Source organism: Notamacropus eugenii, chromosome 5 (genome assembly GCF_028372415.1).
Source record: "Notamacropus eugenii isolate mMacEug1 chromosome 5, mMacEug1.pri_v2, whole genome shotgun sequence".
Lineage (NCBI taxonomy): Eukaryota > Metazoa > Chordata > Mammalia > Diprotodontia > Macropodidae > Notamacropus > Notamacropus eugenii.
In genome coordinates, this window is record NC_092876.1 from 335,996,153 (window position 1) to 336,011,001 (window position 14,849).

Consider the following 14,849-nt stretch of genomic DNA (forward strand, 5'->3'; position numbering starts at 1 on the left):
AGTTCTGATGAACTTTGATTAGAAACTTTGATTAGACTATATCTGGAGTGTCATGTTCATACAGAGTGAGCATTCCTTGCAACAAAGATTTAAAAAGAGGAAAAAAACAAATTCAGCAAAACAAACCACATGTCAACTAGGTCTGACAGAATATATATTACACTCTGGGTGCCACATTTTAAGGAAGGATATACCCAGTAATATGCAATAATATCCTATACTTGATGCCACTTCTTTTTTTATTTTTTTAATTTATTTATTTTTAGTTTTCAACATTCACTTTTATATGATTTTGAGTTCCTCTTGCTCCCTCCCCAAGATGGCATACAATCTTACATAGGCTATACATGTATAATCATATTAAGCATATTTCTGCATCAGTCATGTTGTGAAACAAAATCAGAACAAAAGGGAAAAACCACAAAAAAAGAAAAGAAAAGAGAGAGAAAATAGAATGCTTCTATCTGCATTTAGATTCCATAGTTCATTCTCTGGATGTGGATAGCATTTTCCATCATGAGTCCTCTGGGATTGTCTTAGATCACTGCATTATGAGAAGAGCTACATCTATCATAGCTGATCATCACACTATATTGCTGTCACTGTCCAATGTTCTCCTGGTTCAGCTCACTTCACTCGGCACTTGATGCCTCTTTTTAAGAAAGTACATTGACAGACTGGAGATGGTGCAAAGGAGAATGGCTAGAAACCACAGGGTTTCTAACAGGGGCTGATAGCCAGGAAAGGAGGAGGCTCAGTAGGAATAGATTAAATTGTATTCAACCCCTGGAGGACTGTCACATGAGAAAGCCATTAGACTTGTTTTGGTTTTGGAAGGCAGAATTAGGAGAAATGAAATGAATGGGTGAAAAAACAGTTATTTAATGGTTAATGAGCACAAAGTACTTGAAATACAAATAGGAAAGAAAAACCCAATGAGTGGAAGTTGCAGATTTTGGTACAATACAAGCTTTGCAATGACAACTTCTAGGGCTTGGAAGGCTGAAAGTGCTTTTCCTACTAATAGACCACTCTCAGCTTTGGACACATGGATTGAGGTCAAACCTGACGTTCACAGAGAGCTCTTTATGGTCCCACCCCAGAACTCTGGGGAGAGCTCTTAAAGCTTAGGTTTTACTGTTATCTAAGATCTTCCCAAAAAGGAGGGAATAGAAAGAAATCCTATGTAACCTATAGATTTGGACAGGTACTTATCTCCTGTACACAAAAGAGATGCTGAACACAGAATACTGACCAGCAGGCATTGACCATAAAACAAAACAAAACTTTAACAATAAGTAGCAATAAACTACTATTGCTACCTCTTGGGAGTTGTAGGCGTCTGTAGGACTGCTAAGAAGACACTTTTCATTTCTCCTCAGTTCTGCCTTCTCCAAACAATCACCTTAGGGTCTATGTCTTTTAGCAAGCCAGGCCAAGACTTGGACTCATCCTTCTCTCTGTGGATATCTTCTCAGATGCAGAAAATCCTGCCACCAGTCAGCTCCAGCTGAGAGTCTCGGGATCTCCTAAACTCTCCATTTCAAGAGATATCTCAATATCACCTATTCGTCAATCACCAAGGCTCAGAGGAGAAATATAGAATAAGAGGCAGCTAGGGCTTGGACTCACTTTGACAGAAAGCACTTTAGCTGACATGTGCTTCCAGCTTCCACAGAGCTAGGGGGGTGGGGGATAACAAGGTGTCAGCACATCTTTCTACTTTGTTAACCCCATTGTCTTTGTTATTGTTCCTTGCTTTCTGTGATTACATTCAGTGGCACGGAGGGAGATCAGGAGGTCAGAGACAAGAGGGCATGGGAAGGTTGATTGAAAGCTGGAGCTGTGATAACCTCCCCCTCCCATTCTATCTTTTAGGGTACAGTTGCTGCCCAACTCATGATGGCTTGCTCTCGATCTTGTTCCCGCATCTTGGGGGTCAGCCTGGGCATCTCTGCCCAACTTGCGGCTGGTGCCAACCTTGCTCTATTCTTTCCTGACTGGGAAGTGACCTCTCTGAAGAATGGCCTTATAGGCAAACATGCTATGCGGGGCGCAGGCCTTTGGGGAGGTGGCCTGATGGTAAGCAGTCATCTTTTTCTCCACACTGGTCACCTTCTCTGCTCTTTCTCGTGGTGGGTTTTATCCTGAGGAGTCAACACACTGATCTGAAACCTGAGATGGCTTCAACCATCACTGGGAAACCAGAGCAGAGAAGTGGGACCAGGTTGCCAAATTGTAGTCTGGAGAATATAGGGAATATTCTCACCGAGGTAAGGACTGTGAACTAACTCTTATCAGCATGGTCAGACAGGGCTTAAATGCGTTGTGTTCTGATTGTCTGAAACTGAGTAAATGGGTCAGCTAGTTGGCACAATGGATAGAGCACTGGAGTAAGAAGGAACTGAGTTCAAATCCAGCTTCAGACATTTACTAGCTGTGTGACTCTGAGCAAGTCACTTAACCTCAATTACCTCCCCTCTCCTACCTCTCAAAAGACATTGAATAAGATATTGAAATGCAGGATAATCCTGTATATTCAGGATATTTGACTAACCTACTGAGCATGAAGGTAAGCGCCTAGGAACTATTAAAAAAGCTGGTTCTCCTTCTCTTCCCTCCTTACTTTTTTCCCCATAGGTACTCTTCGCATCCATTCTCATCACATTGATAGGCTGGCGCCGGGGCTGCTTCAGTAACAGTGGGCCCTGCAAATGTGTAAGTGGCTCTTTTGTTCTAGTTCTTAAAATGTTGTGATTCTTATGTATTTTTATTGTAAATCATTTGATTTGGTGCATTGAATTAGGAAAGTATATAATACATTATTATTATTATTATCTGGCTTTGTTGTTGGTATTGTCTGTGCTTTGTTCTTGAAGACGACCATGACATCAGGGAGGTGATGCCATGACTTGGAAGTGAATTGGATTTAAGTGAGGCAGGGTTGTGCAAAGTCACCAGCCTCACTTTCTCTTCCACAGCCACTTGGGTCCAGTGGCCAGATATGGATCAGAATGACTGGAGATGGCCCTCATTATCTAGCTTTATATAATATGTATATGTATATTTATATTATATACATAGATTATATTAAATACCTGTCTATATGATATAGATAGATTTTTATCTCCATCTATAGTGAAGATAAAAACCTCCAGATTATTTTATCTCATAAAATGTCAGAGCTGGAAGGGAAATTAACATCCAGGTCAAGTCCTTCATTTTACAGATATGTAAACTGAGGTCCAGAATTATATAACAGAGAGTAGCTAGGTGGCAAAGTGAATAGAGCACCAGCCCTGGAGTCAGGAGGATCTGAATTCAAATTCAGTTCAGGCACTTACTAGTTGTGTGACCCTAGGCAAATTACTTAACCCCAACTGCCTCAAAAACAAACATCATACAGCCAGTATCCAGAGATATCAGTTGACAAAGCATCATTATAATTTCTTACAACAAGTTTTGACAACATGTAAATTATTAATTTGATTTCCATACTTGTTTAGGTTTGCAAATGTTGCTTGTCTTGAAGAGAAAATGTACAGGATAAAACCTCTGTTCTATGAGTTTTGGTAAAAAACATCATCTTCCCAGAAAAAGTAACTTTAGTGGTCAAAGAAACAGAGCTACAAGATTATGAAAATAGAGATTCCCCAGGTTAGCAAGGACAAGATGATGCTTACTTATTTCCATGTTGAAGGTGATCTCTACCATCTTAGAGGCTTCTTGAGAGGATATCTGATAAAATTAGCTAAGAAAAAATATCCCACTGGAACAAACCTTATCTCTGACAAAACCTGAGGCCCCAAGATTAGCATTTCTAACCCTAAGTTTAATACATTCTATCCCAGATCACCTGTTCTCCTGCTCCATTACTCATTTCCTATTTACCCCCAAAGTGACTGAGCAGACTCACCGATAGGCGTCTTTTCCAACCTGTAATGTTGCCATCAGACTATGTAAAACCATATATATGTATATATCTCCTTTTGTTCTAAGCATTGTTATTTATCTGGCAACTACCCATAAGCTGATGATAATTAAACATTTCATCTTCTAGCCTTGCCTCTTGATTTATTGACCTCCAGTCAAACAGACCAAAGTGGGAGGTGCTACTCTCTAGTAGAATTTAGGACCTCTGAATTGAAGAATTCCCCAAGATTCCACTTTTAATGTGCTAGCCTACATAATTTTCTTATTTATGTGATGTTTTCTGCCCACATAAGTTTAGAGGTTTGAGATTTTTTTCATCAGAGACCTGTATTAGAAGGATAATATCAAAGTTCTATCTATAGGAAACTGACACAAATATATAAAATCAAGAGCCATTCTCCAATGAATAAAGTCAAAATATTTTTAAATCCTTTAAAAAACTGTAAATTATCAACAGCTCTATGAAAGATTGCTCCAGATCAATAGTAAGAAGAGAAATACAAATCAAGACATCCCAGAGGTTTAACCTCAAATCTAGCAAATTGGCAAAAATGACAAAAGATGGGAATAGTCAATGTTGGAAAGAGCTTCTGAAAGACAGGCATTCTAACACACTCTTGGCAGAGTTGTGAATTGGTTCAACTATTTTGGATAGCAACATGGAATTGAAATAAAAATGAGTAAATGACCACATCCAGTCATATACCCAGGGCAGGCATATACTTTATTAAGGTCAAACATAGAAAATAGTCATGGAAGTACTTTTAATAGTATCAAAGAACTGGAAACAAAATGAATGCAAATCGAGCGGTAAGTATCTAAACAAATTCTGGTACATGGATGTAATGAAATGTGCCATAAGAAAACATGAATAGGAAGAATCCAGAGAAGCAGGGAAAATCTTATAACTGGTATGATGGCTCCAGGCATTTTGCCTGGCTGTCCTCCATGCCTGGAATGCTGTCCATCCTTAGATCTAATTACTGAACTCTCTGGCTTCCTTTGAGTCTTAACAAAAAAAATCCCACATTCTACAGGAAATCTTCCCCAACTCCCCTTAATTCTAGTGCCTTTCTTTTGCTAATTATTTATAATTTGCTTGCTTTGTATATGTATGCACGTTGTCTCCCCCATTGGACTGTAAGCTCCTTTGAGGGTAGACTCTTATGGGTCTTTTTGTATACCTAGCACTTGGCACAGTGCCTGGTATACTGTAGGCACTTAATAAAATGTTGATTAATTAATGCAAAGTAAAGTAAGCAGAACCAGGGAAACAATAAACATGGTGATTTCAATAATATAAATGGGAAGAATAGCAAAAAGAAACTGAATTCTGTAATGAGAATGACCAAGCTTGTCCCAGGAGAACTCCCTTGTCCAGAGAAGTGGAACACTATGGCTATAGAGTACTACTCTGGCAGATTGGGTTGATGTGTTGGTTAGTTATGCTGAACTTCTTTCCCCCTCCTCTCTTTTTCACTTTTTTGCTAAGCAGGTGGAGAAGGAATATACTAATTAATCAAGGTGTTATAAAAACAAGAGAAAGCAAAAACAACTGCAATTTTTAAAATTAAAAATTATTTTTCACGATTACCCTTGGAAAATGTTATTTTTAAAAAAGGAGTTTTGATGACACCTTTCGGTTTTATATAACAATCATCTCTGGATACTTCTTCAATGAACCCTTCCTCATTAAAAGGAAAAGGAAAAATTATTAAGCAAAAGCAACTGACTCAGTGTCTGCATACAACAGTATATTCAATGTTTCACACCTGTAGTCCTCCACCCTTCTACCAAAAGTGGGGAAGTACTTCATCATCTCTGAGATTAAGATTAGTCTTTATAGTTACTCATCAATCAACTTTATTTAAGTGTTCTTTTCATTTTATTATTATAATTTTGTGTGTATGGGTCTATTAATTCTGCTTGTTTCATTCTGCATCAGTTCATACAGATCTTACCATATTTCTCTTACCTCATATTTCTCATTTCTGAGTGCACAATGATATGCTATTGTATTCATATACGATTTATTCAGTCATTTTCCAAATAATGCACACACACACACACACACACACACACACACACTATGTATCTAATTCTTTCTTATTGCACACAAAAATTCTATTGTAGCTATTTTGGCATATATGGAGCCTTTTTTGTCTTTAATGTTCTTAGGGTACATGACCAGTAATAAGCTCTCTGAATCAAAGGGAATGAACTAAGGTGCCTTTCCTTGCATAATTCTAAATTGTTTTCCAAAATTCACTGCAAATCTTTTAAATTAAAATGAAAACCTTCTGGAACAAATGTATAGTTTCTATGTACTTTGGGCTTCTGAGTGATAATGGAAAAACTACTGTATATCTGTGTTTCTAAAAATTATGTATTCCTTACTCAAATGTATTTTAAACTTCATATTTTGGAAGAAATAATCTGGTTCCTTTAAGAAATTAGATTTGGAAGTGAGCTGGAAGCCAGTGAAGATAATAACTAATAGGTAACATTTATATAACATTTACCATGGGCCAGAGACTATGTTACATGCTTTGCCATTTTAGCTCGATTGGTCCTTACAACAACCATTGAAGGCAGGTGTTATTATCATCCCCATTTTACAGATGAGGAAACAGGATTAAGTGGTTTGCCCTGGGTCACACAGCCACTAAGTGCCTGAGGCCAGACCCTGTCTCCAGACCCAGCACTCTATCCATAGAGTCCCCATCTGCCCAGAAACCACATTGTACCAGTTAGGAATGCAAATGACAAACAAGCCAGCTACCAGAATTGATGATCAGAAGAGAAGAGTTTGCAGCGTGGCCATAATTTTTCTTTTTCTCTCTTGTCTTTGTTTTGAGAAAGAATTCAAGAATGAAAGAGTCAGGATTTAGATGGGAAAATTTGGCCATATTTTGGAGGAACTGTTAGTAAGCTATTAAAAGTCAGTCTACCTAGTAAATCAGATTTTTTATCTGTAAAAGCTTTTGTTGTAAAGATGTGAAATACCTGCTGACTTTTGTACGCTGAAGCTCTAGATGCAGAAAAAAGCCTGTGTCCTATAATCCTGGTACTTCTCTTTCATCTGCTGTGAAGTACATAGCATCATTCCAGCACCCACCCACATCATCTTAGATGGACTCTTGGGGAAGCAAATTGCCATGATTATGTATCAATAGGGTAGCTAGGTGGCGCCATAGTGCACAGATTGCTGTGTCTAGAGACAGGAACACTCATTTTCCTGAGTTCAAATTTGACCTCAGACGCTAGCTGTGTGACCCTGGGCAATCCACTTAACCCTTTTTGCCTGAGTTTCCTTATCTGAAAAATGAGCTGGAGAAGGAAATGGCAAACCATTCCAGTATCTTTGCCAAGAAAGCCCCAAAATTGGAGTCATAAAGAGTTCAACATGACTGAGCAACAAATTTCTAAATGGGCTGGGGAGGGAGCCTGAGGCACAGTGACTCCCCTGAGATACACTGTAGGTTAGCGAGTAATTCTGCCTCAGACTTCATTTTACTGTGTTCTCCTTCCCTCCATAGGTGCTCGTTTCCATGCTGGCAGGTTGCCTGGCTATTTTCGGGGCCTTTGCTTGCTTTATCACATCTGGTGTGGCCCTGAAGGATGGTCCCTTCTGCATGTTTGATGTTCCTTCATCCAATGAGACACAAACCTCCAAGTATGGCTATCCATTTAAAGACCTGAATGACAGGTAAGCAGGAGGGCTGTTGTAGGACCAAAGATCTGAAGAAGGAAGGGGCTTTAGAAGCCAAAAGATAGCTTTACAATCTCAGTCCTTTCCCAGGAAATGAGATGGTTCATTTTAGTTTTTCATCATTTTTCTTAACTTGCACTTGTTAATAATAACTTTTGTCTTTTGTGGTTCAGTCGTTTTAGTCATGTCTGACCTTTCATGACCTCATTTGGGATTTTCTTGGCAAAGATACTGGAGTGCTTTGCTATCTCCTTCATTTTACAGATAAGGAAACTGAGGCAAACAGAGATGAAGTGACTTGCTCAGGGTCACACAGCTAATAAGTATTTGGCGCCATATTTGAATTCAGGAAGATGAGTCTTCCGGACTTAAGACCTTGCATTCTATTCACTGGGCCATCTAGCTGCCCCACTAATGTTATTGACACCCCGTTAATTTCTTGACATAGGTAGCTAGGCAGCTTAGTGGATGGAGAGCTGGGCTTGAAGTTAGGAAGAGCTGAGTTCAAATGTAGCCTCAGACACTCACTAGCTGTGTGACCCTGGGCAAGTCACTTTACCTCTGTTTGCCTTAATCCACTGGAGAAGGAAATGGCAAACCACTCCAGTGTTTTTTGCCAAGAAAACTCCGTGGACAGCATGGTCCACAAAGAGTTGGCCACAACTGAACAACAATAACAATGACCACAATTTGTTGGCTGCTCTTTAATTCCAATAGAACTTTTTCTCATAACAGAAAAAATGGTTAAGAAAAACAAATCAGCCAACACAGCGACCATATCTGACTTCATCGGCCAAGTTTCACACTGGTCGTTTATCTGTCACCTCCAATGAAAGTGTGTTTTATGGAAATTGTGTGTTATGCTCTGTCCTCTAGGACCAAGACTGGTCATTGCATTTAATCTGGGTTCAGTTGTCTTTTAATTATTGTTTTATTGATGCTTTGTTTATAGCGTTGTGACCATTGTGTCCATTGTCCTTCTGGTTCTGCTTTCTTCACTCTGCATGAGTTTATACAAGTCTTCCCATATTTCTCTGAATTCCTGTGTTCATTGTTAATGGCAGTGCAAAAATATTCTATTCCATTCACGTACCACAATTCACTCTGCCATTACCCAGTAGACACTTTGTTTCCAATTTTTTGTTGTTTTGGTCACAAAAAGCACTGCTATGAATATATGGGACATTTCTTTCTAACTTTGATCTCCTTAGGGTATGCATTTAGCGGTGAGATTGCTAGGTTCAACAGTAGGAGCAGCTTAGTATCTTTTCAGGGAGTGTGGAGGATTGGGTATACTTTCACAGCTTTTTTTTCCAGAATGACTGGACTGGGTAAACTTCTTTAGAGCGAGATAACTTTATTCTTTGTATTCTATCTCTGATGCCCAGTATGGTGTCTAACACATAGTAGATACTTTAAATGCTTATTGAAAAATTTTAAAATGCTTATTGAATGATTGATTGCTTCATTAGAGAATCTAATCCTTCTGACATAAAATTCCTTTTTTAGGTTCTGATTTGAAGTCTTATACTTATCTTCCTTGAACTTTGAGTTCAGTGAAGGTGAAAACCTAATCTCTTTATACAAGAGTTCTGTACCTGTTCCACTTTACGAACGAATGAAATGTTTCTAGACTGTTTGAGCTACTTGACTTAATTTGCTTATTTTTCTATGTTCATTATTTGGTTTTCTTATCTTTTTTGGGATAGAAACTATCTTTATGATCGCTTTCTCTGGGATTCAGTCTGCATTGAGCCTCCGAGAGCTGTCATCTGGCATGTAATTTTCTTCTCCACACTCTTGAGTGTCAGTGTCATTCAGATTCTCCTTGTATTACTTCAACTGATCAACAGCTTCTTGGGTCTCTTCTGCGGCTTCTTTGAGAAGAGAGAGGTAATTTCTCTTTTAGGTGCCTCTGGAGCAAAATGGGCTTTAGCATCTCCTAGGATTCCTCCTTAGAATTCTTGAGCAATAATAATAATGATAGCTAACATTATTTTATTATTTTTATTTCCCTACAATTCTTTTTTAAATAGTATTTTATTTTTTCCAAATACATGTAAAGACAATTGCAACATTCACTTAAAAATTTTTTTTGAATTTCAAATTTTCTCCCTCTCTCCTTTCCCTCCTCCCTAGAAAAGTAAGAATTTTAAATAGGTTATATATGTTCAGTCATGTAAAACATATTTCTGTGTTAGTTATTGCTGGTGTTACTTTAGAGCTTTAAGATCTATAAAGGAATTTGCATATATTACCCTGTTTTATAGGTAAGGAAACTGAGCTTGAGAAAATTTAAGTGATTTACCCAGGGTCATGACTATTAAGTGTCAGGGGAATGATTTGAACTCAGATGTTCCTAGGTCCAAGATCAGAACTCCATCCCCTATACCACCTAACTACCTCTGGTTGAGTTAAGGGATAGAGACAGGGTCCAAAGGATTAGGAATGGGAGTTGAATATGGATAAGGGAGTGTGTGTGTGTGTGTGTGTGTGTTGGGGTGGGGTGGGAGTAGGGGAAATCCTGTTACAAAAAGCATTTAGAGGGACCATAAAGGTGTTCATCAACCAGGAAGGCAAAAAGGCAAAGGACATAGATAGAGAAAGGTGGAGGAGAAAAGTTATCAGAAATAATGTTAGGTTAGAAAAGAATCCTCAAAAGAAAGACTTTGGGACAAATCCACTTATTTTAGTAGAAACATTAGAGATGAAAATTAGCTGCTAGCGAAAAGGCTTTGAGTTGTTTAGATAGGGTAAGTAAAGAAGTTGAAGGAAACCAGTACCACCAGGGCTTGGGGTGCAGATGGAATGTCAGGATGCTAGTGTGTATGTGTGTGTGTGTGTGTGTGTGTGTGTGTGTGTCTGTCTGTCTGTCTGTCTGTCTTTTGCAGGGAGAGAACTGCAAGGTAAAGGGAAGCATAAATGCTGTTCTTACTCCCTTCCATATTAGGACTGCTAGAAGACCCTCCTGGAGAGCTCTAAAGCATGGAGCCTGGAACACTTACCCTTTCATAGCTTATGGTCAAGTGGACAGAGCTTTGGCAGTACTCTTTCTCTGTTTTCCTCTTGGAACTATAGTTTTAAAGGTTATTTGACTTGAGGAAGAATTTAGAGAAAGCGGATAGACTATGCAGCCTGGTAGAGAGACAGAGATTGCTCATTAGGTTGGACAGGGAATCCAAAACTCTGGTTTCCACTGAGTTGCCCAGAACTCATATAGAGAAAACTTTGATGAGCACTACTATTTTCCTGTTGGACTTATTGATTTATTTGGTTTCAGATTTAACCTCCAGTCTGTGGCAGAGATGCCCTTCTCAAGTTGTCCTTCTCAAAAAGAAGCTGATTATGGAAGCAAGAAAATGTGAAGAAAACAAAAGCTAAAGCATTGATGTTTTAAATTGGTTTAGATGAAGTAAGAAACATACTCTCTACTGACTACCCTGCCTTCCTTACTATATCCCCAATGTATGTAACTATTAGTTATTGATATGAAAGTCCTAACACAAAGTTAACAGCCAAGAAATAGGATATTAAAAATGAGTTAAAAACAGAGAAGGAACCTGACCATAGATAGTTACTACAGTGAGAGAGAAAACTGGGCTTCAAACTCAGAAGAAGACAATAAAGTCAAAACAGATTCTTGTAAAGTTTCAAGGGAAAATGTAAAATGATCACAAGTCCAGAAATAGTTCTTGGAAGAGCTTAAAAATTAAATAAGAGATGTAGAGGAAAAATTGGGAAAGGAGATAAGAATAATGCAATAAAAGCAAGAAAATTATGAAAAGAAAGTTACCCAATTGAAAAAAGAGATCCAAAAACTTACTGAAGAAAATAACTCCTTAAAAATTAGAATTGGGCAAGAGAAAGCTAATGACTTCGAAAGACATCAAGAAATAATAGGACAAAGTCAAAAGAATGAAAAAATAGAAGAGAACATGAGATATCTCGTTAAAAAACCAACTGACCTGGAAAACAAATCTAGGAGAGATAATATGAGAACTGTTGGATGACCTGAAAGTCATGACCAAAAAAGGGCCTAGATACTATAAGAAATTATTAAGGAAAATTGCCCTGATATTTGGGAAATAGAGGATAAAATAAAAATTGAAAAAAATCTACCTATCACCACCTGAAAGAGATCCCACAATGATAACTCATAGGAACAATAAAACTATGTTTCAAAGCTCCCAGATCAAGGAGAAAATATTATAAGCAACTAGAAAGAAACAATTAAAATATTGTGAAGCTTCAGTCAGGATAACACAAGACGTAGTAGTTTCTACATTAAGAGACCAATGGGCATTGAATACAACATTCTGAAGAACAAAGGAACTGGGTTTGCAACCAAGAGTAACCTATGCGGCAAGACTAAGTGGAATCCTGCAAGGACTAAAAGTATATATTTGATGAACCAAAAGATTTTCAGGCATTCTTGAGGAAAAGACCAGAATTGAACAGAAATTTGATTTACAAATACAAGAATAAGGAGAAACATAAGAAGGTAAACATAGCAGTCTAATCACAAGGCATTTAATAAGGTTAAACTGTTTACTTCTTATATGGGAAAATGATATTTGTAACACTTAAGAATGTTATCATCACTGGAGTAGTTAGAGTATACATATGTAGAAAGCTTTGGGTTGAATTGATTATGGTGGAAGAATCTCAAAAAATAAAATTGGGTAGGGAGAGGTAAAATGAAGCAAATTATCTCATACAAAAGAGGTGTGAATGGATGAACTTTTATAGTGGAGTAGAAGAAGGAGTGAAGGGCAGGCAGAGAGGGAAACTTATTCAGAACTGAATAAAAGAGGGAATAACATATATATTTAGTTGGGTATAAAAATCTTCTTAACTCACAAATAAAAAGGAGGTCAAGGGGATAGGTTAAGGGAGGGACTCTTAAAAGGGTGTGCAGATTAGGGAGTCAGTAGTCAGAAGGAAATTAGATTTCTGAGGAAGGTTAGGGTAAAAAGAGAGACAGAAGGATAAACAATAGGGAAAAATAGGATGGAGGAAAAATACACAACTAGTAGTTATAACTTTGAATGTGAATGGAATGAACTCACCCATAAAATGGAAATAGAGCAGAAGTAGAGCAGAAGAAGTAGAGCAGAATGTATCAAAAACCAAAACCTGACAATATGTTGTTTACAAGAAACATACTTAATTTTTTCTTTTTTTAAAAAATTAAATTATTTTATTTGTTTTCAGTGTTTTACAATCATTTCCATATATCTTTTTCCCCTCCCCCCTCCTTCCTCCTTTCTTCCTCACTCCCTCCCTGAGACGGCGTACAAGCTTATATAGGAAGAAACGTATTGAAAAATGAGAGACACACATAGAGTAAAAATAAAGGGCTGGAGTAGAATGCACTCAGTATTCATCTGATGTAAAAAAAAAAAAAAGCAAATGTAGTAATCATGATCTTAGAAAAAGTTAAAGCTAAAATAGATTTAATTAAAAGACATGAGTAGGTACCACAGAAAATGAAGTAATATAAATACTAAACATATATGTACCAAATGCTATAGTATCCAAATTTATAAAGGAAAAGGTAAATGAATTACAAGTGGAAGTATCAAAACTATGTTAGTGGGGAACTTCAACCTCCCCTTCTCAGAACTAGAAAAATCTAACCAAAAAAAATAAATAACAAAGACACTGAGGAGATGAATAGAATCTTAGATAAGCTAGATGTGATAGACATCTGAAGAGAACTGAATGGGAACAGAAAAGAATGCAGAAAATGCAGAAAAGCAGAAATAATAAATATATCCCTTTCAGATTGTAATGGAATAAAAATTACATTTAATAAAGGACTATGCAAACAGATTAAAAATTAATTGAAGACTAAGTAATCTTATCCTAAGGAATAAATGAGTTAAAGAAAAAATCATAGAAACAATAAATAATATTATTAAGGAGAATAACAATAATGAGAAAACATACTACAACTTATGGTATTCATCAAAAGCAGTAATCAGAGGAAAATTTATATCTCTGAATGCTTATATAAACAGAAAAAGAGATGATCAATGAATTAGGTATGCAATTAAAAAACCAGAAGAGGAACATATTAAAAATCCCCAATTAAACACCAAATTGGAAATGCTGAAAATTGAAGGTAAGATCAATAAAGCTGAATGTAAGAAAACCATTGAATTGATAAATAAAATTGGGAATTAGTTTTATGAAAAAACCAACAAAGTAAACAAAATACTGGTTAAGAGGAATGTAAAAATTTTAATTTTAAAACAGAGAAAGGAAAACCAAATCACTAGTATCAAAAAGAGTGAATATACCACTAATAAGGATGAATTTAAAGCAATGATTAAGTTATTTTCCTCAATTTTATGCCAATATGTTTTAACAATTTAAGTGAAATGAAAGAATACTTACAAAAATATAAACTACCCAAAATAGAAAAAGAGGAAATAGAATATAAGCCTATTTTAGAAAAAGAAATTAAACAGGCCATGTATGAATTTCCTAAGGAAAAAAAAGCATCAAGAACAGATGAATTTATAAATCAATTCTCCAAACATTTAAAGATCAACTAATTCCAATATTAAATAAGTTATTTGGAATAATAGGTAAAGAAGGAGTTTTACCAAACTCCTTTAATGGAACAAATATGTTGCTAATACTAAAACAGGAAGAGCAAAAACAGAGAAAGAAAATTACAGGCCAATTTCACTGATGAAAATTGATGCAAAAATCCTAAATAAGATACTAGCTAGGAATCTGTAGCAATATGTCACAAAGATTATACATTGTGACCAAGTGGAATTTATATCAGAAATGCAGGATTGATTTAATATAAGAAAAAACTATAAGCACAACAGATTATATCGATAACAAAAGCAACAAAAACCATGTGATTATATCAATAGATGCAGATTTTTTCTTTTTACAAAATACAGCACTCCTATTAAAAACACTTGAAAACATGTGTAAATGGATTTTTATTTAAAATGATAAGAAGCATCTACTAAAACTATCAGCAAGCATTATCTGTAAAGGGGATAAGTTAGAAGCATTCCCAATAAGATCAGGAATGATGCCCATTATTACCAATATTATTCAATAGTGTACTAGAAATGCTAACAATAGAAATAAGAGGAAAAGATTTGAAGGAATCAGAATGGACAACGAAGAAATAAAACTATCTCTTTTTGCAGACAATATGATGGTATACTTA

The 14,849-nt window shown here is 36.5% G+C and overlaps 1 protein-coding gene and 1 long non-coding RNA gene across 4 annotated transcripts in view; one reads left to right on the forward strand and one right to left on the reverse strand.

Annotated features, from left to right (window-relative positions):
* The window catches only part of LOC140506470 (uncharacterized), a 36,924-nt gene that overhangs the window by 14,548 nt on the left and 7,527 nt on the right, over positions 1-14,849 (reverse strand). The gene's annotated exons all lie outside the window — the stretch shown is intronic.
* On the forward strand, positions 1,827-11,569 carry TM4SF19 (transmembrane 4 L six family member 19). Of its 2 annotated transcripts, XM_072613675.1 has the most exons (5): positions 1,827-2,082; positions 2,641-2,718; positions 7,473-7,642; positions 9,355-9,538; positions 10,926-11,569. In XM_072613675.1, the coding sequence occupies exons 1-5, from the start codon at positions 1,900-1,902 to the stop codon at positions 10,929-10,931; spliced, it is 621 nt and encodes a 206-aa protein (XP_072469776.1). In that variant the 5' UTR covers positions 1,827-1,899; the 3' UTR covers positions 10,932-11,569. The 2 variants fall into 2 exon arrangements, with proteins under 2 accessions (XP_072469776.1, XP_072469775.1); XM_072613674.1 differs by lacking the exon at positions 10,926-11,569 and having other exon boundaries at positions 9,355-9,656.